The sequence below is a fragment of the Oryx dammah genome, unplaced genomic scaffold, assembly GCF_014754425.2.
Source record: "Oryx dammah isolate SB20612 unplaced genomic scaffold, SCBI_Odam_1.1 HiC_scaffold_13, whole genome shotgun sequence".
NCBI lineage: Eukaryota > Metazoa > Chordata > Mammalia > Artiodactyla > Bovidae > Oryx > Oryx dammah.
In genome coordinates this window covers 10,579,006-10,606,471 of record NW_024070197.1, presented here as the reverse complement: position 1 = coordinate 10,606,471, position 27,466 = coordinate 10,579,006, and the positions used below count along the sequence as shown (strand labels likewise).

The following is a 27,466-nucleotide window of genomic DNA, read 5'->3' as shown; positions in this document are numbered from 1 at the left end:
AGCCCAGCACTAAGCATCTTCTCCTGATGGGTTCCAGCGATTTTTAGGAGGAATTGATGTCACCAGAACATGGTATCCACCACTCCCCTCAGCTCCAGGGTCATCTCTTCAGGGTCCATGTACTCCAACGTGATACTTTCACCCCTAGACCTTACCAGGTCCCTTCTCTACCTGTGAGATAATGTTCCCCACCCTGTAGCAGCACACGGGCTCGCCGCCAGGCGCTACAGTAGGGGGCTGAGAGCAGACTGCCCAGGCCAAGCCCTGGCCCTCCATTCCCTCAACGGTACACCTGGGGAATAACTCATCCTGTGCCTCAGTGTTCTCATCTGCTTAATGGGGATAATGAAAGCATCTCCCTAGTGGGGATGTCATGAGGGTCACTAATGAGAAGATCCCTGCCCAGCCCTGGCAGAGGGACATGGGCAGTCATGGGTGCCTGAGGAGTGTGTTCATGGGGGGCCCACAGGGGTGTTGGGGGGGAGTGTCCTTGGTCCCAGTTTCCTCAGGAAGACCCGGTTCCATGCCTAGGGGAACCTCAGGACTCCATGCAGAGATGGTCACTGGGATCGCCAGACATACAATATTTAACACTTAGGATTTTACTTGAACATGATAAATATAGAGGCACATTAATTTGCCAGTGCTTTAAGGTAGAACTCTTAACTATGAGAAACAAACCCCATTTGTACAGTGGTGTGATCACAATGGAATTTAGTTATTTTTTTCTTCCACCCCCACGACAAGCAGTCCAGTGAGGCAGCTGCCGCCCTTGGTTCGCTGGTTAAGGGTTGTCAGGGCAACTTTCTCTGTGACTCTCCTGGCTTGTTCCTCATGATCACAAGGTGGCAGCCCCAGCTCCAGCCATCACACCCACAGTTGCACGTGCATGTGGGTTCAGTTGCTGAGTCATGTCCGACACTTTGCAACCCTATGGATTGTAGCCCGCCAGGCTCCTCTGTCCATGGGATTCTCCAGGCAAGACTATTGGAGTGGGTTGCCATTTTCTTCTCCAGGTGACCTTCCTGATTCAGGGATCAAACCCAAGTTCTCCTGCACTGGCAGGTGGATTCTGTTAACCCACCAGGGGAGCCACACTGTTACACACTACTAGAATGTGACCTGTTAAGGCCATACCCCCAGAGCCCAGCAAGGACACACAGCAGGTATTCAATAATTATTTATTGAAAAAAAATGACCAAACCCCAGACCCTCACTGAAACCATCCCCTCACACACACCTGACTTTCAAAGCCCACGTGCACAGGGCAACACCAGCCGTGCTGAGCACTAGCAGCCACACCCCCGCCCCGGGTGCCCCCAGCCTCCATGGCGAGCAGACACTCTAGTAGAACTCTTCCTGCTCGGAGTCCGGCTCAGCACCCTGCTGGTTCTGAATCTGACTCTGCTTCTTGTACAGACCGGCCACCTGAGGTGAGAGGGTGGGTGGTGGGTGAGTCAGAAGCCCCAGGGCGGCCTCATTTTCTTCCCAGCCGAATCGGGCCAGAGCCCATGCTCTCTGAGAGGCTGGCCTGGTGAGGTGAGCCCAGCCCTGGGCCAACCACCCACCCCTCCACCACAGGCCTTACCTGGGCACTAGTAGTGGCCTGCTCCGGCTTCTTGTCCTCACGGACACGAATAAACCGGGGGAAGCGGAGGGAGATCCCTTTCTCGCTGTCCACCTGGGGAAGGCACGGGGGAAGCGGTAAGGAGAGCAGGCAGCATTCCCCACCCAAGGTCTCCTCCCTGCTCCTGTGCCTCTGGCCTCAGTCTCCTGATCCATACAATGGGACTAAGTGATGGGTCATTGTAAAAATCACATCAGGTAAATCGGCTGGGCTGTACCGAGCGTTGTAAGAACAGGGGGCTGCTGGGGCTTCTGTTGCCATTGTTAACAGGGCTGAAAGGCAGAGGGCACAAAGCCAGAGGTGGACTCTAAAACTAGACTCCGGGGTTCAAAGCCCAGCTCCCGACTCAGAAGCCAAGTGAACCTGGGCCTGTTATATGCCCTGGGCCTCCATTTTCCCATCTGTGAAATGGGAAGGTCAGTGTTTTTATGAGGATGAGTATGAACAAGTGCCATGCCTGCTTCACCTAAGTGTGTGATAAATGCTGCTCCCATTGCTTGTTACCAGGGAACCCTGAATGCCCCAGGTGGAGCAGGAGTGAGAAATTTCAAGAAGGAAACAAGATAAAAAGTATGAGCTTTGCCTTTTCGTAGAAGTCTGCTGCTAAGCAGAAATGTGCATGCCAGATTTTGAAGGATCAGAAGAAATCCCAAAGGGGGTATATTTTTAAGGTTTCCTGTTCAGTTAACTAGATTTCAATTTTAAAAAATTATATTTCCTATTCTTTGAAAGGAGGATGCCAAGAGCTGCCCTAGTGCCGGTCGGTGGCAGGGGGTGAGGGTCCCCCGGGACAAGGACCCTTTGGCAAGTGTGGAGAATGGAACCACCAGTGAGAGAAATTAGGCAAGGAGCATTAAAACTTGGAACGTGAAAATGAACTACAGTTGATAAAGAAACACAGGAATTTCTTTTTCTCGTAAATGGTCAGCAGGAAGTATCCTAAGTTTTTACTGAAAGGAACTGCTTTCAAAAATTACTTAAGAGCTGAGTGTGAGACTGATATTTAAGAAAGTGATTTTCAAAAAAAAAAAGATACAAATGTTGGGTTCCCCGATGGCTTAGCAGGTAAAGAATCCACCTGCAGTGCAGGAGACACAGGTTCCATCCCATGGACAGAGGAGCCTGGCATGCCGCAGAGTCGGGTATGATTAGCAACTAAACAAAATTAACCGAATCGCTTTGCTGCACATCTGAAACCAACGTAACTTTGTAAACCAACTATACTTCAGTAAGAACACACAATTAAAGACATAAAATTTAAAAATTTGACAGTCAAATAAATCAATTTCATTGTTTTCTACTCCTGGGGAATTTTTCCTTTTTTTTTTAAAGGAGACTTTGATCTCATTGCATGAAACCCAAATAAAACGCCAGCTCCGGTCTTCCGAAGCATCACCCCGGAAGCACAGACATGGGTCCCAGAATCCTCTCCCCGCTGCTCTCCAGCCACTCAGCTAGGATTCTTTCGGAGGGTCTCCTCGGGGTCCCCCAGTTACTCACCAGGCCCCGGGCCGCAGGGTAGATGGGGGACAGGGAGAGGTCTGCACACTTCACCTCCCACACATCGCTGGGGTCCAGCCAGTGGTCGGGGGCCACCGCGCCGTCAGCCCGGACATAGGAACGCGGGGTGGGCAGCACTAAGGCCTGCAGTCGTGCGAGAAGGGGGAGAGGGTCTTGGATCTAAGTCAAAGCCGAGGGCTGGGGGAGGGAGGGCAGCGAAGAAAGAGGGAGGAAGGTGGGGAAGGGGAGACACCCCTCAAAGTAAAATGCTGGCAGGGGCGAGGGGTGATGAAAGAAACAGGAGAAGGAAGAAATGGAGACCCTGGGAGCAGAGACAAGAAATTAAAGGCAGAGAGAGAGAGGAGCAGAGACCCAGAGACGGGAGTCAGAGACCAAGAGAGACAGAACCCAGACAGGGACACAGACTGGAGACACGAACACGCAAGAAACTGGAGCGCACCCCAGACGCCCAGCGCCGGGCCAGCAGCCACCCCAGCGACCAGAGGCTCTGCTGGCATCCTGAGGGCGAACTCGGGGAGCCAGCAACACACGCTGCCCTGAGCCTGGCCCCGAGCGCGGCAGACAGGGCTCCCTGAGGCGTCTCTGGCCCAGAGCTGGCGGGGCTGGGACTTGAACTTGGACGTGCTGGGCTCCCCCGGCCAAGCCTCCGGCACGGCGAGAGCCCCGAGCGGGTGGGGAGGGCTCACCTGGAGCCTCTGGTGGTGCTCTTCCAGCTCCTCGTCACTGAAGCCAGTTCCGAGCTGCAAGGAGGACAGGGGTCAGTAGCTCTGCTTGCCCCCAGCTCCCGCGGGCCCAGGATGAGCCGGGTCTGCCCCTCCCCAGCCCCTGCCTCGGGGTCCACCCGGCACCTTGCAGATGGCCTGGAACTCCTCGCTCTCCTCATCGTACGAGGCCAGCAGGAAGCCTCCGTACCGGCCGGCCCGCTTCCCCTTGCCCAGGTAGGCACCAATCACTACGAGGTCCAGGGTGTCGCCCACACCCTCCAGGTAGTCCTTCTTCAGCTAGGGGGAGGGAAGGCCAGAGATGAGGGTGGGGAGCTCAGGTGTGAACCCCACTGCTGGTGTGGGGGGGGCTGGGTGAGAAGACCCAGGACAGACGCTAGGAGGAGAGCGGACAACGGACAGGTTTCTCGGCTGAAAGGGCTGATGAGAAAGGGGCCCCTCTGATGGGAGGAGAAGGCAGGATGGAGGGGACGGGTCAGGTGGGGAGACTTTGGGGGGGGTCACTCCAGATCCCCCTTCTTTTAGTATGGAGGGACATTCCACTCCTTCACAGGGAGAACATCTATCCACTCATTCCAGAAACTAAATTAAGTACCAACTGTGTGCCAGGCAGGAGCCTGTTCCTACCCCAGGGCCTCTGCACTTGCTGTGGCCCTGCCCCTGGCTTTACCCTGCTCGTTACTCCCCATCTGCATCCTGGCTGACCTCTTGGTGGAGGACAAGAACAGAGAGCTCCCCAGGCTCCCTCATCTTGCCACCTGGGGTGCCCAGACAGGCGGTTCTCCACCAGTCCTCGGTGAATTTGTTCACGGGGAGCAGTGCAGGCAGCAAGGCCGAGGCAGCTGCTGTGGGAGGTGGGAGGGAAGGAGCAGAGGGCCCCAGAGCTCAAATGGGGTGAGGTGGGAATGGGGAGTGGACCACCCAGCAGGGACAGACTTCTGGTCCCTGAGCTCAGAGAGCAGGCAGGGTGAGAGGGCGGGCAGCACCTTGAGCCAGTTGTGTGACCTCTTGGCAATCTCATAGGTGGCGTCCACGTCCAGAGTCTTCACCATCAGCCCCTCGCAGGAGTCTAGGGAACACAGGAGAGCCACGTGAAGCCCCGGCTCGCAGCCTCGCAACAGCTATGGGCGGGACTCTGGTCCCGTCGTCTAGGGTGGGCCCGGGTGGGTGCAGATCACGGAGCGGGGAGGGACAGTACCAGGGGGGCACAGACCTTGTGGGACACCCTCACCTTTCACCGACTGCTCCAGGAACTCGGCGATCTGCTCTGTGTCCTTGGTGTCCAGGGAGGTGGCAAAGACGAACTCTCCCTCCGTCTCCACGAAGTTCTCCCGGAGCAGCTGCCGGCGTCGGGAGAGGGGTTCACGTACCAGGGACTGCGGGGCGGGATGAGAGACAGATGTCACCGTGGAAATAAAGAGGAAAAGCCCAACGTCGGGCAAAGCGGGAAGCGGGTGGGTCACAGGTCACCCTGTGGCTGATGGAGATGAGTATGAAGAGGGGCGTCAGTTTTCATTTTAGGCAATTCTGTAGTGTCTGGCTTAATAGAGGCTGGATTCTCACGTCTGCTCCCACCCTCAAGCCGCAGTAGGTTGTTCTGGTTGCAGGACAGGCATACAGATGGAGAGTTGGAAAGGGGAGGCCTCAGGGGCCACACTTTGAGAGCCGCTGCCTGAGCGTGGCCTCCCAGCTCAGCCCACTGGTTCCCAGGTTTACACACCCACTTCATTCCCCGACCACCCAAGACACAGTGCTGGAACTCACCTCTCCGTTGAGGTAGATGAGATCGAAGGCATACAGACACACCTGCACCTGGATCTCCGCCGCCTCCACCTCCTGGGTCAGGAGGGATGGAGACCCAGAGTGGGGGTGGGGAAAGGTGAGATGCGGCTGGGTGGGGGCCCTCGTGGGGGCCCTCCCATCACGCCCAAGGCAGACACCCAAGTCACCTGCCACTCTCCCCTTCTCCCCAGCCAAAAGGCTGCACGCCTATAGCACAGCAATGATGCCAGCCGTTGGCACTGAATTATGACAGCAACCATCTCATTCCCCTCTGCTACTTATTCGCTTGCCTGGCCTCCCTCGCAACTAGTGAGGGTGACATGACAATTCTGGCCAATGAGAGTAAAGAAGTTTTCTGGGGTACAGGATGAGGGGGCTCCTGGAACAGATCTTTCATAATAAGAAAAGACCCCTTCCCTCCTTCCTATTTGGCATGCTGGGATGAGAACGTGATGGCTGGAGCTGTGGCAGCCATGTTGTAAAAGGCTGAGAGAACTACATTCTAACTGACAACTCTGTCTCTCTGGGACAGGGCAGGATTGGGTGGAAGACGATGGCAGGTGCTGGAGTGGGGCAGAGGCTACCTTGCGTTTGCGGGTGGTGAGCACTTGGAATGGCTGGATCTGCTTCTTTTCCCGGTCCCAAGCTACAGCTTCTGTGTCTAGGATGAAGGATGTGACTGATGGGAGTTTAATCTGAAAGGTGAAAGGGGAAAACCCAGAGCATCATGAGAGGTGGTAGATGAGGCCAAAAGACAGATGGAGAGAAACCAGTTTATTTCCCTTCTACATGGAGAAGATCCAGTGACAAACGGATGCCAGCCTTAGAGACACACGTGAACACAGATGCCTTCTGGTCCCCGCTGAGAGGGGAAAAAACTAAGTTTTCTGAGGACTTACTAGGTGGTCCCACAAGCTGGAAACCCAGGAGCCTTTGTCATCTTCCTTTTCTGCTCACTTTACATTCAATTCAGCCGTGAACTTGTCCATCTTCTCTCGGAAGTCTCCAAGCCGTCCACTTGCCATCACCTCACCGAGCCCAGCCCAGCCTAAGCCACAGCATCCTACCAGTCTCCCTCCTCCTGCACTGACTCTGCCCAACACGCTCTCCTCACCGCAGCCAGGCTGCTCTCAGCAAACCCCACATCTGCTCAGTGCTCATCCCTGCTGAAAACACACGGCTCCCCAAACCCTTGGAACCTCTCCTTGGCCAGCCCCTGCACCCCTTCACCTCACCTAGCCCCTCAGACTCACTCTCTGCACCCCCCCACACAAGCCTTTCTGGTTCTTGAACGGACTGTGCCCCTCCAACCACAGGGCCTGTGCACACGCTCTGGACTTAAGAATCTGCATAGCTCCCAGGGCCATTCACACTGTATCCTGGGCTGTGCTTGGTGATGGCCCCGTCTTCCTGACACCAAGGCTAGGTCGTACTCTGCTAAAGGCTCACAGGATGCTGAACCTTTTCTTCAGAGCCCAATCTCAGTACACTCAGAGGTAACAGCAGGGCTCTGGTGAAGACCTGCCTGCTCTCCCATCTGGGTTCAAGTCGCAGCCTCCAGCACAGGGCTCAGCACAGAGCAGACGGCCAGGAAATACTTGAATGAACGGGTGAAAGAAGCCAGATCCCACCAACCCTGTACTGTGACTGCCTACATGAAGCTCTAGGACAGGCAACACGAGCTTGTGTCAGTCATTGTTGCCGCAGGAGGTGGATGGTGGGGGTGGGGAGAGGGGCCTGCCTGGCACAGGGCATGAGCACACACTCTGGAGTGATAAACACACAGAAATGTTTTATATGTTGATTACGTGGCTGGGTGACCTTGTCAAAAGTCTTCCAACTCTAAAGTCAGAACCTTTTATGGAAACTACGCCTTAAGTTGGTTTTAAAAACTAGCAGCACTTGGCAGCATCACAGGAGCTCAATGAATGCCCGCGTTGCACTGTCCCCCTGTCCTCGCTGCTCCGGGAAAGAGCCAACGTCCCCACTAATTACAGAAGACCAGCCCCCTCTGCGGGCTTCCCTGGTGGCTCAGTGGTAAAGGATCTGCCGGGACTTGGGTTTGAGCCCCGACTCAGAAGATCTCCTGGAGAAGGAAATGCCAACCCACTCCAGTCTTTTTGTCTGGGAAATCCCTCGGACGGAAGGGCCTGGCAGGCTATAGTCTATGGGGTCACAAAGAGTCAGACACGACTTAGCAACCGAACAACAACAAAGTCCTCTTGGACTGAGAACTCCTAAAGTAGGTCCACACGGCCCTTGGGAGCAGAGACAGCCTGGCTCCAGGGCCCTAGAGATCCAGCCCTATTTACAGACTGTGGGCCAGCGTGCAGGCTTCTTTCTCCTCCACCTTCATCCCGAACCCTCTCCCCGACAGTGTGATTCTGCGTCTCCCAGCCTCCGCTGCACCAGAGTGCCTGTGACCTGGACTGCACAGGGGACCCCCAAGCTGGAGTCAGCCGGGGGTGAGGGGAGGTGCCTGGAAAAGCACTAACGTTCCTCATGGGTGCGGACAGCAGCTGGAATCCCTTTCCCACCCATCTTCTGTCTGGAAGTGTGGCGGCTACCTGGAGACCAAGGGGCCAGGCACTGGGATGAAAGGCATCGAGCCGAAGACAGCAGACCCAGCTGGGTTTGGAGAGACTTCAGTCCGCAGCTGAGCCAGCCCACGGCCACCCGCCTTTAGATTTAAAAAAAAAAGTCTGCAGGCGTTCTATTATCTATAACCCAACACACTCCAATCTCCTTGCACTCACTCCCGCTGCACCGGGCCGGCCTGGCTGGCCCTCTGTTCCCCGCTCCCCTACCAGCACCCCTCCCCGACCCCTCAAGTGGAGCCGGTAGCAGGCGCTCACCTTGGGGATACGGCTGATGATGTCAGGGTACCTTCCAGTATTGTCCTCCTGATTCCTGCTGAAGATCTTCACCTCCCCGCCTTCCAGAACGTGAATCTGCCACCGTGGGGAAGGGGAGAGGGACTCAGAGCCGGGCCCACCCCCGGGAGCCCCGACTTTCTCTTCTTGACCCCATTTCCATGAGCAGAAGGTTCCAGAAGCTCTGCAGGAGGAACTGGTGCAGAGACCTGAGTGAGTCCTCTCCTGGGTTCAGAGGGCGTGTCCCAGGCCTGTCTGTGGAGCCCCTGCCGCCTCGTCTTCATCTCCAGTCCACCCCCTCCTCCCCCGGCTAGCACAGGTACTTTGCTGTGTGTGTGTGCGTGCGTCAATTTGTCTGGACGTTGTGGTGCTATAAATAACATTCTGGTTTTTACGATTTAAACGTGTTCATTTTAATACGTCTGGGTCACAGTCCTTGAGCAGAGCCATATATATGCCACCTAATATGCATATTACCCCAAGAAACAGTAGTATATGTGTGCGTAACATATGACTTTAAACATATGTGTTTTTAAGTCACTATCATGATCTTAAGTCATAGTTATTTTCTGCTCAGCACTGTATTTCGAAGGTCCATCTATGCTGAGTCTATCCAATCTACTGCGTGTAACTACCCCAAGGCACCACAGGGAGGCGCCTACCGAGCTCGCTTACCTGTCCCCAGGTGTGAGCAGGGCGCGGCCCCACTCCCCCCAGGACAGAAGAGCCACAAGTATCCTCACAGCCCAGACCAAGGCCGTCTCCAGCCCTGGGAGCCGGGACACACGTCCAGGTAACCGCACCGGCTACATCAACACGCCCACCAGCAGGGCACGCGTGCAGCCCATGCCTTCTGAGCTCCCACTGCCCTGGGTCAGGACTTGACGATGTTACCCAGCAAGATCTGTCTTCAGAGGAGCCAGTCAGGTGGCTATGGCTGCACCACTGGAGGTGGGAACTAAAGCCCCGAGGGCCGTGCGAGACTAGATGAGAAGTCATGGCGAGGTCGGCCGGCCCTGAGGGACCCCATGCCCCAGCTCGACGGCGCGTCTACCCCTTACCTGTGCCCTCTGCCCGTCGTATTTGTATTCGCAGGTGAAAGCTGCCTCCTCAAAGCGCTTCAGGACCTCGCTGACACCCCGGGTGGGGTGGGCCAACATTGGTTTCAGGGGAACCCCTGGGAGGGGAGGACAGAGTGAATTCAGATAGAATTTACTGGGGGCGGGCGGTGAATTCATGGAGGCAGGGTGGAGGCTGCTAATCGCACTCAGAAGCAATGCGTGCAACACCTGGGTCTATCATCACAGAGCCCGGCCGCCCCCTTCTCGAAAACTAAACCAGAAATGCGAGCGGTCTACAAAATCGAGCCGCAGCCTCCGAATGACAAAGCAATGAGAGAAGGACCTGGGGCGAGCCCCGGGGTGCAGCGCGACCCTTCCCCTGCCGCCCGCCTCCCTCTGGGCCCTTCCAGGGACAGAAGAACGAGATGCCGTCTGCCTGCCGCACTGCCTCTGGGGTATTTCGGGGACAGCAGCTCAAACACGGAAGCGGGAACTCCACGGAGACGAGGCACGACTCGGGACAGGGCTGGCTCAGGGGAGAGGGGGGTGCTCTCTGAGCAGGGGGCCCTGTGCTGGCCACCCCAGGGATGGAGCGAGGGGAGCCTGGTAGCAGCCAGCCCGGGGCGAGGCTGTGGATGGGTGGCGGCGGGCGGGGGCAGATCTCATGGAGGTGAGTACCTGGGCTCAGCCTGCAGTGCTCCGGGAGCCGCTCCAGGCCGTGTTCCAGCAGCACGGGGATGATCCGGTCCAGGTCAGGCACCTCACTGGGGCAGGGAGCACGAATAAGGCAGGCGGGGGTGTCCTTCTAGAACCCTGCTCGCTGGCTGTGAGATCCGCCACTGCCTGCCTGTCACGCCGTCCCAGGGTCGGCTCCTGCCTCCCTCGACTCCCCTCGTCGCCCCGACTGTTGTGGTCCTTCATGTTTCTTCCAGGCCGGCCTCCCCCTCCCGATATTCCTGTTTAACAATGGTCTGGGGCTGGCCCGAGAGCGAGAGTGTAGAGGTTTCCAGGCAGGGGCAGAGTCCTCTCCGTGACCGCACGGCCCTCACGGTGTGCCCGTCACCAGGCTCTATCTGGGTTTCTCATGGCCTTTCCACACGCAGTCCTGCCTGGAACTCAGAAGCCTCTGCCTGCCTCTCCCCTTGGCTGTCAGGGTCTCCGCCTCTCCCCGTCCCTGTGTCCCTGACCCTTCACCGTCAGCCGCCTCCCTGACCTTTGTCACCTCCCTGTGCCCAGCGCCCGTCTCGTCTGATCCCCACCCAGGACTCTGTAGCCCAGGTCTCACCAGAAGGTCTGCTTCAGGATCAGGCCTTGCTCCTCCAGCCACGTCTTTCTAGCTTCTGCCGTCTTGCCCTTCCCGGCGTCCACCACGGCGGGGGGGCATCCTAGGAGGAACCCAAGAGGAAGGGGCTTTGGGAAGGGCCCGACCCCCCTCAGCTAGCCCCGGGTCCACAGGGGGTGCTGGTGAGACGTTCCTCAGGGAGAGGGGCCTGGACGGGCAGAGGGAACCAGGTGGGGGTCAGGGGAAGGGTGGCCGGGTTAACTCGAGTGGCAGCGTGGGGCCGGCCACCGGGGCTCACCTTGACCGGGGGGCGTGAGGCTCACGGCCTGGGCGAGGGCCGCCAGCACCGACTGCTCAGCCAGCCCGAGGCGCAGTCGTCCACTCAGGGCTCTGGGGGGACAGTGGGGAACGGGGATGGGTGCGCCTCTTCAGCCCCATGCTCCTCCCTCCTCCAGTCTCCCCACCGCGACCCTCTCCTCTAAACCAGAGCAGCCTCCAGAGCTGGAAGGGACCTGCGATCACACAGCCCCACTTGACAGAGGCCGACCACAAACCATCACGACCGCAGGCAGTGCCTAGGGCAGAACTAGGGGCCTGGCAAGGCCTCCGTCTCTCTCCTCAGCTGCCCTCTGACAAAGCAGTGATGGCAGGGGTGGGGCCAGGGCACGGCCGGGCCTGGAACAGCCTGCCCAAGGGTGCCCGGGTGTGATGGCCAAGAACCTGTGCCCGCACGGGCCTGCTTGAGACAGCGACCTTGGGCAGGAGGCTGCACCTCCCTGTGTCTCCATCTCCCCTTCTCTAGACGGGGGTGAGGCTCACAGCCTCCCAGGGCTGCAGGGAGGAGCTCATGGAAGAAAGCTCGAGGCACAGGCCAGGGCAGACATCACTAATCCACCGCGGCATGCTTCACCCACAAGCCCAGGCTTCTCCAGGCAGCGCTGCTAAGAAGAGGAGCTCCGTGCCCTAGTCACAATGCTCCCATCCCAGGGCAGTCAGGGTATCAGCAGTGATGCGCCTGCTGGCCGGGCCCCCCCACCACCTCACAGGCCCACAGCCTCACCTAGCAATGAAACGTGCCTCTGAGTGACGGCAGGCCACAAAGAGGCCTTTGATGACATCCATCTTCTTGGTGGTGGACTGGAGAGAAGGGGGCAGGGCGGTTGGTGCCGGGGGTGAAGGGAGGGGGGCCACCCTCGCTGCCTGGGGAGCTGCCACCCTTGGAGACCTGCCCGCCTCCTAGCCCTGCTCCCCAGTTCCACAGCCCAGAGCACAGAGAACAGTGAGAAGCTTGTCCTCCTCCTGGCCTCCCACCCCGGCTCTGCTCAGCAGGTGTGCACGGAGCCCCACGGCCTACACTGGGGCTAGGGTCTCAGGAGGAGAGTCCCGCAGTCTTGAGAGCAGCAGGAGGAGAGAAGCTCTGATCCCAAACGCAGGACCGAGGTGACCCCACCCTGAGCAGTCGAACCAGAGCCTTCCGGGTCCCCAGGAGGAGAGGGTCTGGGGAGGGCCAGCCACCCGCCCACTCACAGCACTGCCCGCCAGCTGTGCGATGTCCCGGAACTTGGCGAAGACGCCGGAGGCGGTGAGCGCGGGTGGGGGCAGCACGAGCCTCTGGGTGCTGCGGCTGCTCTCGGCCACCAGCCCCACATCACCCTTCTCGGCCACCTCGGCCCGGACAGACTCCAGCTGCCGACCTTATAGGGTAGAGGGGGCAGCAGCTGAGTGCCAGGATGGGTGTGGCCACCGGGCTCCCCTCTCCAAAAACCGGGATGATGAGCCCGTCTACATCGTCTGGGGCGGCATCATCAGTATGGAGGTGGGATTTAAAGCCCTGGATCTCGGTCCCGACTTCCTCCCTGGCTTCCTGGTTTCCTGTCTGTCCTCCACGTGGGTCCAGAACTGACCCTGCCCCTTGCCTGCCTGGGACCTTTCCACGGCTCCCCAACGCCCTCACGGAGCACCCCAGGCCCTGGGCAGGTGGGCAGGTCCCGCCCACTCAGCCAGCCTCTCCCGGGCACAACCCCACTCTGTCCCCAGCTCCCCTCGTGGCTCTGTGGGCCAAAGCCCTTAAGGGCCTCTGCGACCTCCACGAGCCCCGACCCTCAGCCTTGCTCTGCGCCTGTGGCATCCCCCTCCCCCACTTGGTCTGGGTGCAGACCCGGTCCTGATTCCCCCTGCTCTCAACCCGTCAGTGGCCCCCCTCCCCAACTCTCCACCTTCCCGGTCCCCTCCCCATCGTCTCCTGGCCTCCCCATGTGCTCCCTGGAAGTCCCCCACCCACCCGGCCCGGGGGTGTCCACCACCACCCCCGCCTCACCTGTGGCCTGGGCCACCGCCTTGAGGAGGATGCCCTCTCCGATGCCGAGCTCCAGGCCCTGCTGGGGTGGCCCCAGGCGGTTGAGGCTCAGGTAGAGGACGGGTAGGAGGTCTGCAGGTGACAGGGCCACCACGGAGCGCAGCAGGTTGCTCAGCGTCTCCACCATCCGGAGCCTGGAGGAGGGGACGGGGGTGAGACCACCTGACGTTTCAGGGTCAAGATGGGGTAGGGGAGCGTGGTGATAAAAGAAACGCAGGAAAAGAGACGAGGAGAGGGCTCACGACCAGCGCCCGGTGTGTGACCCGAGCCACAGGCACCGCCACAGGCTGCCGGTGGGACAGGACTCCACCCGATGGAGAAGGGGACATTCATCCACAGGGAAACAGCTCATGCACAGGGACTGCTCTCCGGGTGCCAGGCGTTGGTATTAAGCCTTCAAAACGTGCTGACTCCCTGGATTTTCATAGCTGCCCTGAGCTAGATGTTATTTCATTTTACAGGTGAAGACACTGAGGCACGAAAGACTATGTCACTTGCCAAGATCACAGAGCTAGTGAATACTGGGCTGAGACAGGGCTCTCACCACAAACAAGACATGGGCTTTCTCTAACTCTGAGGATCGGGAGTATCAGCCAGGCTGCAGGTACTCTTGGTCACTTGAGCTTAGTATCCAGTTCCTGCTGCCAGGCGGTGGAGCCTCTCTCCCCACGCCAAGGATCACGGGGTCACCATCCTATCTTGCTCTGACCAACAAAGCAGGCAGAAACGATGGCGTGGGCCTTCAGAGGCCTGTGGCCGCTCTTGGGGCCAGGCCTGTGGTCTGTGATGTCGTGTGTGAGGGTGCAGCTGAGCCAGGAGGGGGTTAAGAGAATTAAACAGCTGGAGGCACAGCCACTGCCAGTGGGACAGAACCGCGAGAGCCCCCGCTGGCCCTGGCCAGGCGGCCTGGTTAATTACCGAGCAGAGACCTCCTCGATCTTCTCGAACGCCCGGGCCACAGCCAGATAAGGAACCCTGGGGGAGAAGGAAAAACAGGAGCTGTGCGTACACCCATGCTGCCTCCGCCCCAGCTCCCTGCCCCCACACGCCTCCCAGTCAAAGACCTGCTGATCCCCAGGTGCTCGCAGGCAATCCTGCCTGACCCCTGACCCCTACCCCTTCAGAGCGCCCAATGGTCTCCCCAAAACACTGAGGGTTGTGGGGGGGGGGGTGGGGAGGACTGGCAAATCTCTCATTGAAGCCTCCGGAGACAGGGCCTCCCACAGTGCCAGGGACCAAAGGAGGGGTTCGGGGAGGGCCACGCCTCACCTCTGGCCCGCCTTCCAGCAGGCATCCTCGATGGGGTGGTAGTTGTTCTTGGCAGGATTGTAGCTCGGTGGGTCCAGGTATCTGTAGAGGGAAAGGGGAGGCTGCAGGGTAGATGCCTGGGTCGAGGAGAAGCCATTCCGCTGGCTGGCATTTACTAAGCATGTCCTAAGTGCCAGGTACTATGCCAGGCACAAGGGCATGGAAATGAATGAAAGCGAGTTTGCTAACCTGGAACTCATGTTCCAGTGTGAAAGTCAGCAGAGGAGGGGGGGACAAACAAGACCAAAAAGCAGAAGAGAATAAATCATTTTTCAGTATTAAAACATTTTTAAGACAAAAACCAGGTAGAGGGAGAAATCAGAAAGGCAGATGCTGCTTCAGAGAACAGTCGGGGAAGGCCCGAGGAGACATCTGGGCAGAATGATACAAGGGGTTAGCAGAGTGGGGAGCAGGGAGAAGAGTGTTCCAGAGGGGAGCTGCCAGTGCAAAGGCCCTGAGGTAGGGACACGCCTGGCATGCTGGAGGAAAAGAAAAGGGGTCGGTGTGGCTGAAGTGGAACCATGTGATCCGAATATTATTCAGTCCAGTCGCCCAGCTGTGTCTGACTCTTTGCGATCTCATGGACTACATCTAGCCTGCCAGGCTCCTCTGTCCATGGGGTTTCCCAGGCATGAATACTGGAGTGGGTTGCCGTTTCCTCCTCCAGGGGATCTTCCCGACCCTGGGATTGAACCCACGTCTCCTGTACTGGCAGACGAATTCTTTACCCCAGAGCCACCTGGGAAGCCCATGCTGATCAGAGTCCACTCAGAGAGGCAAGGACCCCTCTGGGTCAGACCCGCCCTCACTCTGGCTGGAGCAGCAGGAAGAAGGTGCAGTCCCTGGGTGCCCCAAGGAGCCATGCTCCATCTGCTAGCAAATCAGTCCTGCAGGCACGGACTCACCTGCCCCCCGAGTCACATAAGGAAACTCGGCAGTAGTTAAGTAGCTCACCTGAGGCCACACAGCTAGTAAGCGGTACAGTTCTCAGACTGTGTTCTAGCCCTCTACATCATCGTACCTCAGGAAATGCCTCACACCCACCCCGTTAGAGCCTCCACAGCCCAGACTCTGCAGTCACACTCATCTGGGTTAAAATCGCTGCTCCATCAGTGACCAGCTGTGTCCTGGTGAGGAAGCAATTTCCCTCTGAACCAACCATATGGAGCTACCCAGAGTCCCTGCCCTGATACGCCCTGAGGTTAAGGAAGAAATTAGGGAGAGAGTTCCCACTCCTTGGCGTGCTTTGTAGGGAGCATTTTTACAACACTGACTCCTCAGCCTCAGACCTATGTCTCTGCCAAATGTGGGGTGAGGGAGAAGACTGCAGACTGTTTACAGCTCTTCAGCTGATCCTGTGCAGACAGGGCTGAGGATGGCTGAGCTGGATGGAGCACGCGCAGTGAGTTGTATGGGCTCAGTATTTGATAAGGGGTCGCCGCCTGGTTCTTCCTATTAAAAGGAGAAACGGCAGAGCCGAAGGGTAAGAAATTCTGCAGCCACACTGCCTGGCTCAAATCCCAACTCTGCCACACTCCTCATCTGTGGTCTAATCAAGGCAATCAAAATTTATAATAATTAATAGCAGCTACTACTTGCCGAGTGTGGGCATGGCCAGGCGCTAGTCTGCAACCCTCAGGGGGAAACTGGCCCAGAAAGGCTAAGTTGCTTGGCCAAGGTCATCCAGCTGACAAAGGCAGAGCTGGGACTTCCAAGCACTCCAGAGCACTGTCCTGCCTCCATGCCTCACTTTTCCCACCTGTGAAACGGGAGTCCCAACAGAGTCGACGCACAGGGTTGCTATGAGGCGTCAATGCATCAGGATATGGAGGGCACAGTGTCTGGTGCGGGCACACCGTTTACAGTGGATAAAAGGGTGTGCTTTCTACCATTAACAAGTTAAAGGCGAGGAAATTGGAGGTCCTAACAGTTTGTCTCCTGGAGGCGGCCATCAGTGATCAGGTTGAGAAGAGTCTAAGAAAAACGATCGCAGTATCCCAAGAAGTAAAAATCAGGATACAGAACTTTATGTCAGACACCAAGATCGTGAGAGAAACTTACAAGTAATATAAGCATGGGCGTGTGCCCAGGGGGCAGGGCAGGGGTACAGAGAAGAGGCCCGGTGTAGGAGCCAGGGCAACTCGGCTTCCAGGCCTGGCCTTACCCCCACCATCCCTGTGTGTCCCAGGGAAGATGGCCTAGCTGCTCTGGGCTACTGGTTTCAATGCCTGGGAAATGGCTAAAACATCAGCTTCCTGCACAGGCCTACTGCAGAGATGAAGTAAAAAGGCATAAAAGAAACCTGTAGGACGGGACTTGACACAGAGGAGGCTCAAGAAAAGGAGCTGACCTTTCCTACAGTGCAGTCACGTGCTGAAATGGGGCCATTTAATCTCACTAATACGGCTGCGACTGGGGTACAAACTTGTCATTAAGAACCCCCAATTTTTTATTAGACTAATTAAACCTGAATCACAAGATTCTAATGCTGAAAGGCTATTTGGTGATTACCGGTCTCCGTTTCGGAGGCCCACCTACAATCAGATCAGTGAAACCTGGGACTCACTGGCTTACTTTGTCTCATCTGCTGTTCTCTGAATGGATCCTGACTCACCCCTTGGTCTCATCCTTTCTCAGAGAACCAGGTCCTTCTTCTTTCGCTTCTTTTTTGACAGCTGGCTTCCGGGGGGCTGGGGAATGAAGCAGGGAAACAGTGGATCCTTTCTCCTTCCCACAGTCCCCACCCCCCAAGTTCTCTCCAGGCAACCCTGCCCCATGCTTAGGGTGGGAACACGGCAGGAGGGGTGAGTCAGGCCTTCTCACCCACGGGAAGGCCGAGCTCCTTGGAGAAAGACCCACCTGCCTCTTTCCCTGCGCAGCCCTGAGAGGTGAAGGGGAGACACTCACAGAAGAAACTGCTGAGGGTCTTTGGAGCTTTGGGGGGCGGTTGAGCCTGGCCATCCTCCTGTGGTTCCTGCTTCACCGTCACCCCGGGCTCTGAAATGCTTTCTGTCGGGGACTCTGCTGAAAGTGAGAGAGGTCAGATGGTGAAGCAAACTTTAAACAAATGTATTTCTTGGCCACGAGGCATGTGGGACCTAGTTCCCTGACCAAGGATGGAACCTGGGCCCCCTGCATTGGGAGCACAGAGTCCCAGCCACTGGACCCCCAGGGAAGTCCTCGGTGCCTATGATTTCTGAAAGATAACTTGTTGGAGGATGACTGGCTCTTTTTCCCTCACATGTGTGGAGGAAAAACAATAATAAAAATAACAATAGTAACAAAACCTAAAGTTTCCCCTAGGATTTGCTTTTAGACAAGACATTGGAGAATCTTATTGAAGTCTTATCTAAGCCTTATTTACATTAACTGTCCTCTAAAGACATGGGACCACCCCCCCAAAACCAGAGAGAGGGGCCCCAGGGAGAAAGAGGGTCAGACACTCACTGGAGGTCTGGGGCTCAGGGGGCGTCATGGGCTGGTCCCCGTCTTCCACTTCCTCCTTGTCGCCCCCTTCAGGCTCTGGGAGGCTTTCTGTTGGTGTCTCTGCTTCTGATGACAGACAAGGCAGATGGCAAGAAGTGTCACTGGGAACCCCTCCCCAAGGGCTTTTGCATTCCCAAGACACTTTGCTGCGCTGACCACACGTGTGAAGTGACGGGAGGGGTGAGGGTGGGTCAGCCCTGGGCCACGCAGGGACCTTGACGGAAGCCAACCCTCAAGCTTGCTTGTGTAGTTGAGAAACAGGGAGGGCCAGATTTTTCTTATAAACCATTATTTTTGAATTATTCACGGTAAAATAGACCTGGAAAGGTTTCAAAATGCCAATGATAACTTGTTAGAGATAAAAATAAAGTTTTTTTAAGCTGATTGAAAAATTAAAAAACCCACCTCCAGGGTAATAATAATAACTGCATCAACTGACTTGGGGATAATCTGCCTTAGTAGAGAGAAGTCATCCCCTGCCCTGACCCCCAAAACCCCTGGACACAGATAAGGGCTAATACTTCATGATTTACAGTAAAATTTGTTACTGACTAAAAATTGCCAACCAGAAATCAGACCTCCACCAAATTCAGACCTTCCCTGGAAAGGGCAAACCCAATAAAGACCCCTTATTAAAACGAACGACAGTGACAAAGCCCGATTATCATGATCGTGTAAAGGCCCCAGATGATCTGTGGATCAGATGTTTATGGCTCCATTTCCCAGGTAAGATATTTTACATTTTCAAGGGAAACGGGCTGTGTGACCTACTAGCTTGCAGCATTTCACTTGTCATTATCACATTCTTGGTAATCCATGACATAGCTTTCTGCAAAGCTGGGTACTCATGGGTGGTGTGATGAAAACCAAGTATTAAATGAAAATCAACATGAACAGGAAACAAGGGCAGCAGTTTTCAACTGGACTCCAACGTCTGAGCAATTGTGCAGTGCCCAGGAGACTAACTGAACATTTAAGAATTAATTTTTTTCTCCTTTCAATGCTACGTATATTACTTTCTCAAATGCCCAAGCTGCTAGAACATAAATAGTTGTTTGGACATATCTCGACAAACTGAACAGTAAAGGCCTTGGGGCAATGAGGCAGTTACTAAGACACTACGGGTCCTGGAAGTTTGTACACTTCTTTGCTTTTTGGCAAAACTTACAATAAAAACAAATCATTTAGAGGAAAATATTTTCCATACAAGAAATAAAAAGGGAAAAATGGGAAACTATATATGAATTAAGATGGCCAAACTAACATATTCCAGAATGCATTCATGACAAAATTCCCTGGGCAGCAATGTGGGATTCTGACGGAAACGCGTGGATTCCTGATCGAAGTGTCAAATCAAGTGGGGTCCCCACACCCTGTCCTCCCAGACAGGCCCCCACCTTTCCAGACCTCCCCCCCCAGACACACAGTGAGCCTCTCCCTGCTTCCTCCCTCCCGACCAGGGTCTCACCTCCTTCCTCCTTCTTCTTCTTAGTCTCTGGGTCCTCGTCCTCACCCTGCTCTTTCAGGACATCTTGAAATGTCCGTTTGGGAAGCTGCTTCCGGGCTGGAAAGACAAAGGGCTCAGGGTAGCCTTCTTGCTGGCCCACTGGACCTGCCACAGCGGGCTCAGACCTCCGTGGTGATGGCCCCAGAGACAGCTCTGGGGCCCTGCCCTTCTCTACCTGCCCCTTCCACTGCCAGGGGGCGGGCCCCATCCTTCAGGCTTCTGCTTCCTGGCTGTGTGGCCGCAGCAGGCAGGTCCCTTCCTCTTGGGAGCCAGCAGCCGCCCCCTCTCTGCCTCACCTCTCGCCACACACTATCTTAAAGCCCTTGCTGCCCCCCACATCACGCCTTATCCTCAGAGACTCCGAGGTGTGTGGGGCTCCCCCACCTGCTGTGCTGTTCCCACCCTGAGGCCTTCACACGTGCTCTGCGTGGTGGCAACTCTTCCCCGTCACCCTTTCTCAACAGAGCCGACCCCGACCAAGAGCCTGATCCAAGACTCAGCCCAGACTGCCGCTCCTCTGGGCCCTGCCTCAACCCGCGCCACCCCCGTGCCTGCATGTCATTCCTTATAGCGGCACTGTCAGTGGGAATAAACAGTGAGCCACGTGCGGCATCGGAAGCTTTCTAGTGGCTATACTGGGGAAAGGAAAAAGAACGAGGTGCATTTAAGTTTGGATAATCTTGTTCATTTGACCCCATAACCAAAATATGATTCCAACATGTTTTGAATATTTAAAGTCAGTATCATTCTTTTTCCTATGCTAGGCCTTCAAAATCTGATGCACTTACAAGCACATCTCAACTGCGCACTGAATTTTCACCAGAAATACTTGATGTGTTTAGATTTCATACAATCTACCGGTGAGAAAGCCCAGAGAAGGGAAGTCATTTGCCCAAGGTCACACAGCCAGGGGCTGGTGGAGCCGTGCTCTTAACCACAATGCTAAGAGCACAGCTGGCAGGAGGGTGGCTCAGTGGTGGAGAGATCCACATGTGGACAGAGACACGTGGCTGAAACAGCGTGGCCCGGGGGCCCTTACCCGTGCGACGCTTCGGGATCCCTAATGGGGATGCAGCCGCTGGGGAGGGGCTGGAGCGGGAAGGGCTGCTCTCAGGCAGTGTGACAGGACTGGGAGGTGAGGGCTGTGGAGAGTCTGAAGCAGGCTTCTGGAAAGGAAGAGAAAGAGCAGCTCCCGAGTTGGGGGAGAAGGAGGGAGCACCCAGCTATATCAGTTTCCAAACACTCGAGAAAACAGAGTGACTCAGCCCCAGCTCTGGCCTCTTACCTGGGCAGTCACTCCACTCCCCTGTGTAGTTTCATGGTCCCAGACTGTCCCTATTATGGACCATGGTTAACAATTCTTTTTTACTTCCCCCTTAAGTGACAAGATGTTTGATTTTTAGCTAAGCATAATATGGCCCAACCAAAAAGTGGTGGCTCAGATGGTAAAGAATTTGCCTGCGATGCAGGAGACCTTGCAGGTCCCTGGGTTGGGAAGATCCCCTGGAGGAGAGCATGGCAACGCACTCCAGTATCCTTGCCTGGAGGATCCCCACAGACAGAGGAGCCTGGTGGGCTACTGTCCACAGGGTCACAAAGAGCCAGACACGACTGAGGGACTAACCACAGGAGAGCAACATAATACGGCCCAACCAAAATCTTCCCAGACTTCCTTGCAGCCAGGTGTGGTCAGGAGCCTAAGGACTACCCTTCCCAGACTCCCTTGCAGCTAGGTCAGAAGCCCCAGGTCTACACGATGCAATGTAAGGCCAATTGGAGATGGAAGGGGGTGAGCAGTGGGGGAGACAGGATGTCGCTTCACCATCGACAGACTGAGAAGTGCTGCACTTCGGATGTTACCTTCAGAGCAGCCAACAGGCACAAAATGACTTAAATGAGGGGCGCAAGTGAGCCAATGACTTGGGGAAGATGGAAAGCCTTCGATTCCATGGGTTCTGAGCCCTTCCTCCACAGCAGGTATTCTCTCCTGTCACTGTGTAAATCAACTCACAGCACCTTCACGGCCACCCGTGATGAGGGAGACTACCCGGAGCTGCCCGAGCCACCTGAGGCTGCCTGCCAAGGCATCCCCAGGGAGGAGGCAGGGTTAGGTGCACAGAAACCAGGCCCAACCACTGAACTCCTCTGCCCCCTGGGGCATCAGCTCCAGAATTCTCCTGAGCAGCTGCTGCACTCAGCTCCAAGGCCAATGGGAATGACGCTTCTGGTAAATGGGGGCAGGCTGCTGGGGCCTCACCTGGCTTCTGGGGGTGGTGGGGGCTTCCTCTTCCTCCTCCTCGCCCTCGCTGCCCAGGACCCGGGTTGCCTTCCTCCCTGGCCTCTTCACTGGAGAGTCACCGTCAGACACCACTCGATTCCGCTCCTTCAGTGCCACCCTGGAAAGTGAAAAAAAATGGAGGTTTTTCCAGCAGGCAGAGTGGGGACGCTGCCCCCAGACTCTCCAGCAATTTCATTATGTTTCATTCCCTTCCTTGCCTTTCAAGCATGCAACATTTCCCAGAAGCCTCCTTGGCATGTATTTTTTTAGGCTATGTTGGGTCTTTGCTACTTTTCTCTGCTCGTGGTGCATAGGCTTCTCATTGCAGTGGCTTCTCTTGTCCCAGAGCATGGGACCTAGGGTACTCAAACTCAGTAGTTATGGCTTCCAGCCTTTACAGTGCTCAGGCTCCATGATTATGGCACATGGGCTCAGCAGCATGTGGGATCTCTCTGAGCCAGGGATCGAACCCGTGTCTCCTGCATTGGCAGGCAGATTCTTTACCACTGAGCTGCCAGGGACGCCTTCAGCATATGCTCTGAAACACCCATCCCCCCGTCCCACTTCTCTGGGGGCTCCTGTGTGCCCACCCTGTGGTGGGCGATGCTGGAGGAACACACGAAGTCCCTACTGAGGGCAGACAATGGCCTCCAACATTCCTTTGGAGACTTTCTTTCAGTCATGTAAGACCCTGATCCCCTAGGGAGGGACTACACTTCCCAGCAACATAAAAACAAAAGGGGTGGATCTCAAAGTCACAAGTGTCGATAAATCATGACCTGGTCTTTATCACTGGCTGAGCATCTTTTATGAAGCAGGCCCTGTTCTGTAAGTTGTTAGGGTGTTGACACACCAAGTCCACACTGAAATCCTGGTGCAGATCATGATACCCTGTTACCCACGCAGAAACTGGGCACTAGAAGTAACGTTACTTCCCCCGGGCCCCAAACTGGGAAGGTGAGCTGAGTCTACCTTGCATGGTCCAGGGACAAGGTCTTCCCAAGAACTTATGACAAGGATGGTGGCGGAGAGAACACTGTTCTCTTCAGATGTAGCCAGTGGCAGGGTCCCTGCCTTGTGGAGGAAGTCTGCTCCAGAATGAAGTCAAGACACTGGGCCAGAGTCCTGAAGACCACTCTGAGGTTCTGGATCCAGCTATACCTGAAGCTGACACTACCTTTAGTCTTTCAGGTTACAAGAATCAAAAATTTCCCCATGGAGGCCTGAGACATTCTGAGCCGAGTCTGTTAACACCTGTAGCTAAGAGAGTCCTGACTGATGAAAGGAACAGATTCACCACCTCCCAGCCCCAGAACGTACTTCGGAGGGGACTCCGTTTCTCTGATGCTGTTGGATGTCTCCTTCTCTGGCTTCTTCACTTTGCCCTCTTTCTTGGGCTGGAAAAATGACCTGGAGGAGCAGAAGAGGGGGAAAAGAAGTGAATGATAACAGTACCAATAACCCCTCTAACACATGCCACATCCCTCAGCTTCCAATGCCCGTCCCCATGTCTGGCACACCGCAGGAGACTTTGAACAATCCCCTTAGATGGATGAGGAAACTGTGGCTCGGACAGAGGAGGCAGCACTGTGTGCTTTTCTGCCTCAGCTCTCCTCTCACGTGAGAGCCAGGACGCATCCCAGTTTCCCTCCTCCAAGTATTAACTGTGCACTTACTATGTGGCAGGGCCTGTCCTGGGAACCCAGGGGCACAGGAGCGGCCCAGACACAAAGTCCGTGCCCTCAAGGGGCTGATGCTCCAGGAGTAGGCAGACATTAAGTGAAAGTGAAATCGCTCAGTCGTGTCCGACTCTTTGCGACCCCATGGACTGTAGCCCACCAGGCTCCTCTGCCCATAGAATTTTCCAGGCAAGAGTACTGGAGTGGATTGCCATTTCCTTCTCCAGGGGATCTTCCTGACCCAGGGATCGAACCTGGGTCTCCTGCATTGCAGGCAGACGCTTTACCGTCTGAGCCACCAGGGAACCATAAGCAATGCGTTCACTGCTTAGTTGCGTCTGGCTCTTTGCAACCCCATGGACTGCAGCCCACCAGGCTCCTTTGTCCATGGGGATTCTCCAGGCAAGAATACTGGAGTGGGTTGCCCTGCTCTCCTCCAGGGGATCTTCCCAACCCAGGGTCTTGGTCTCCTGCACTGCAGGCAGATTCTTTCTGTTTCAGCCACCAGGGAAGCCAATAGATAATATGAAATGTTTGGAAGTGTTATCTGCTCTGGAAAAGGTAAAGTAATGGGCCCTCCCTTCCACCCAGGCATTACCGGCCCTTTAGGCTGGATCATACTTTGTTGTGGGGGCCTATCTGGGGCACTGTAGGATGTTAACAGCCTGCCCCACCTTTACCCACCAGATGCTAAGGGAAGCCGCCTCTCCCTCCAAGTGGTGACAACCAAGAATGTCTGATGTTCCCTGCTGGAGGGGGTTGGGGGGAGTTGGAAACTGCCCCAGATTGAGAACCACGGGGCTAGGGTCTCTGAACCTTGCAGCCACTAAAATTCTCAGTTACTACACCACCTGGTTTTCCAGTGCCCCTCCCCACCCTCCATACTGCTCAACTCCTGGAAATTCCTACGTAAATACTAAGATAAGGGCAGAGGTAGAGAGAGGAGCAGAGAATTTGGAGAATGCAAGCTGCTGGTGGGTGGGGCAGGGGTCCTTACCTGATACTTCGCTGCATGATAGTATCAGAATTCTCTCCCCCTTCCTCCTCCTCCTCTCTGGCCACCAGTTTCTGAAAAGAACATCCAAAAATACTTGATTAGGATACTCATTTTTGTGCAGAGATCAAAACACAAAACACACTGATTGTGTGGAGATCGGAACACATACACCTCTGATAGGAGAGGAGAAACTTTCACGAATTGAGGTTTGGGGAAATCACCCTGAAATCTACATCACTGGGCTTGAACTTCACGCTGACAGACCTGACATATGGGCTGTCAAATGTAATAGGCAGCTGCTTTAACCAACGAAAGAAGAGAAATAAAAAAGTCTACTCTGAAGACAGGGCTAAAAGCCTTCCTTCCTATGAGCCCAGACCAGCAGCTCTTCAAAGACAAGATTCCTTTCCCAGGTGCCCAGGCCATAATGACTCTGTGCGTCCATGCTAATCTTTTTCTTTTGGAAACCTTGAAAGAATGTGTCCCTGGTCGCATTTGATATACGTTTTTCGCTCTGTTGTTTAGTCACCAAGATGTGTCTGACTCTTTTGCAACCCCATGGACTGCAGCCTGCCAGGCTCCTCTGTCCATGGGTTTCCCAGGCAAGAATACTGGAGTGCGTTGCCATTTCCTTCCCCAGGGGATCTTCCTAGCTCAGGGATCAACCAGCGTCTCCTGCACTGCGGGCAGATTCTTTAACACGGAGCCACCAGGGAGGCCCACTCTTTGTTCTAACAAGATATAAATCTGCTGAAAACCATGCTTCACTGGGGCAGTTCCTCAGAACTGAAAGGCTTTCTCCTGGGCTAGAATCCTCCATTTGGCTCAAATAAAACTCTTTTTCCATTCCTATATTATTTCTATTCCAGCTTCAAATGTTCCCCAGTCCTTCCCTAAGTCTCCAAACCAGTCAGTACTCCCTCTTTTCACTGTCCTTCCCCATCACGTCCTCCCTTCCTTCCTTCACTCTGGCAGACTCCAGTACACCTTTCATCGCTCTCTAGGCCCTGCTTCCTGCCCTCCATCTCACCGGGCAAAACCCCAAAGCTGTTGACTGAAGCCAACTTTCCACCCACCCTGTTCCTGCAACCGCAGAGTAGAGCAGGACTGGCCGCCAGGAGTCCTTCGGGTTGCGGTCCAAGCCTCTCCATTTCCCCAGACCGTTCAATTCTCCAGCTCTCTCAGGCTGTACTTCAAAGCGGCTTCTTTAGTCGCCAACACTGACTCCACCCGCCACCACCGAGAGAACGCAAGCAAATGCGATAAAGGCAATTTCCCACCGCCTTATCTACCTCTTGCTGCACCTGCGCACCCCTCTGAATCCCAGCTGTAGGCACTTCGACCACCCAGCTGTACTCTCATCTGAGCTCAGACCTTGACCTGCGCACAAGATCTCATGCCCTCTGACCTCCTCAAACCCTATGCTCCAGTAAGCCCCTCCTTTCTCTCCTCTAGATAACTTTTCTCTCTACTAGACCATGCCTATCGATCTACAAATCGGCTGTGATTTGTCCCATCTTAAAAACCAAACAAAATCCCTTCTCTTGAGCCTACATGTTCCAGCAGCTATCGCTCAATCTCTCCTCCCCTTTTCAGAGACGTCATAGAAAGAACTGTCCCAAGGCATCATCTCCAGTCTCTCTCCTCCCATCCCTGCTTGAACCTTCAAGTTTCTCCACATCCCTCAGCTGGCCCTTCTCATCAAGGTGATAGAGGAACTGTGGGTTTTTAATTCCGGAAGTCACCTCCTGTTCCTCATCTTGGCCCATCAGAGGATTAGAAACATCTGATTCTTGCTCCATTGAAATTCTTTCTTCATACCACACCCTCATCTTGGTGTCCGTAAATACATATTTAAAAAAAAAAATTCAAGGACTCATATTGCTAGTTTTCTATGCTGATATCTCTACCTGGATATCTAACCAACATCTCAGACCAGCTCTAGACCCTTCTCTCTTCCCTCCCCAAGCTCTTCTAGCCCTCCCTCCACCATCCTGGGCAATAAGCGCAGTGCTGTGTGCTAAGTCGTTTCAGAGTTTTTGCGACCCTATGGACCGTAGGGATTTTCCTGGCAAGAATACTGGAGTGGGTTGCTATGCCCTCCAACAGAGAGGATCGATCTTCCAGACCCAGGGATCGAAGCTGTGTCTTTCAAGTCCCTTCATTGGCAGGCAGGTTCTTTACCACTAGCGCCACCTGAGAAGCCCACAATAAGCCCAGACCTTTCAGCTCCCCTCCCCGGGACCCCACACATTCACGTCTCTTCCCTTGACTCCGCCCCCTCATCAGGCATACACAAGGCCAGACCTCTCCCCATTCAGAAGGTTCTCGACCTTTCAAAAAGCCTTTGCTTTAGGCCTAGATCTTACCACTGACTTGCCCCGCCCCCCGCCCCACCTCCATCTCCCTGGGCTCTCCCTTTAAAGCTGACCCTTCTCCTTCAACCTTTCCCCGGCCCCGCCCACTATTAAACTTTCCCCTAGACCCACCCCCTTCCAGGTGGGCCTGCCTCCCCGGCCCTTCCAACTTCCGGATGACCCCGCCCACCTAGAGCCTTTCCCCGCCCCCTCACCCTTATATAACCACGCCCCTTTCAGGTAGTCCCGTCCCTCCAGGCCTCTCTTCAGATCCTGTCCTGTGCAGTTTTCGGTCTTCGTCTACCTTCTACCTAATCCTGAACCTCTGACGGATGCCGTCCCGCCCCCTCCGGCGGCCCGCAGCCCGCGCACTCCCCTCCGCAGCGCGCTCCCGGGCACACCAGCCTGCCCCCATGTCCTCTCATTTGCAGCCGACCTACTCAGCGAAAGCTGGAGCCCCGAGTTGCCGACACGCGCGCTGTTCAACAGCCCTGAAGCCCCACAAGGCTGGTGCCACTTGCCTCGCGCCAGGCCTGCGCGCTGCTGTGCTGAGCGTCTCGCCCGGAGCAACCCCGCAGTCCCAAATTCGCGCCACCGACTTCGCGCGCAGACTTCGGCGGGCGGGGGCGG

The 27,466-nt window shown here is 55.6% G+C and overlaps 1 protein-coding gene and 1 non-coding gene across 3 annotated transcripts; both read right to left on the bottom strand.

Annotated features, from left to right (window-relative positions):
* Positions 1 to 1,164: 1,164 nt before the first annotated feature.
* LIG1 (DNA ligase 1) lies at positions 1,165 to 27,466 on the bottom strand. 2 transcript variants are annotated; one of them, XM_040252411.1, is made up of 28 exons: positions 27,358 to 27,466; positions 24,480 to 24,550; positions 23,124 to 23,213; positions 21,783 to 21,921; positions 20,565 to 20,691; positions 19,487 to 19,582; positions 17,980 to 18,084; positions 17,440 to 17,556; positions 17,147 to 17,222; positions 14,494 to 14,574; positions 14,143 to 14,199; positions 13,186 to 13,358; positions 12,396 to 12,562; positions 11,929 to 12,005; positions 11,167 to 11,258; positions 10,872 to 10,971; positions 10,265 to 10,350; positions 9,587 to 9,702; positions 8,508 to 8,603; positions 6,237 to 6,347; positions 5,635 to 5,706; positions 5,102 to 5,246; positions 4,857 to 4,939; positions 3,997 to 4,149; positions 3,835 to 3,888; positions 3,128 to 3,271; positions 1,589 to 1,681; positions 1,165 to 1,428 (listed from the first exon to the last, which is right to left on the bottom strand). In XM_040252411.1, the coding sequence occupies exons 2-28, from the start codon at positions 24,494 to 24,496 to the stop codon at positions 1,345 to 1,347; spliced, it is 2,751 nt and encodes a 916-aa protein (XP_040108345.1). In that variant the 5' UTR covers positions 24,497 to 24,550; positions 27,358 to 27,466; the 3' UTR covers positions 1,165 to 1,344. The 2 variants fall into 2 exon arrangements, with proteins under 2 accessions (XP_040108345.1, XP_040108346.1); XM_040252412.1 differs by having other exon boundaries at positions 17,440 to 17,553.
* TRNAC-GCA lies at positions 23,715 to 23,787 on the bottom strand. Its single transcript has one exon. It is a non-coding gene; the product is annotated as a tRNA-Cys (tRNA).

Coding starts and splice junctions, on each gene's coding strand:
- LIG1 (XM_040252411.1), bottom strand. Junction 20,692..21,782: donor CCACCACCCCCAGAAGCCAG/GTGAGGCCCCAG, acceptor CTTCCTTTCCAG/AAGCCTGCTTCAGACTCTCC. Junction 12,006..12,395: donor CACAGCTGGCGGGCAGTGCT/GTGAGTGGGCGG, acceptor CCTTCTCTCCAG/TCCACCACCAAGAAGATGGA.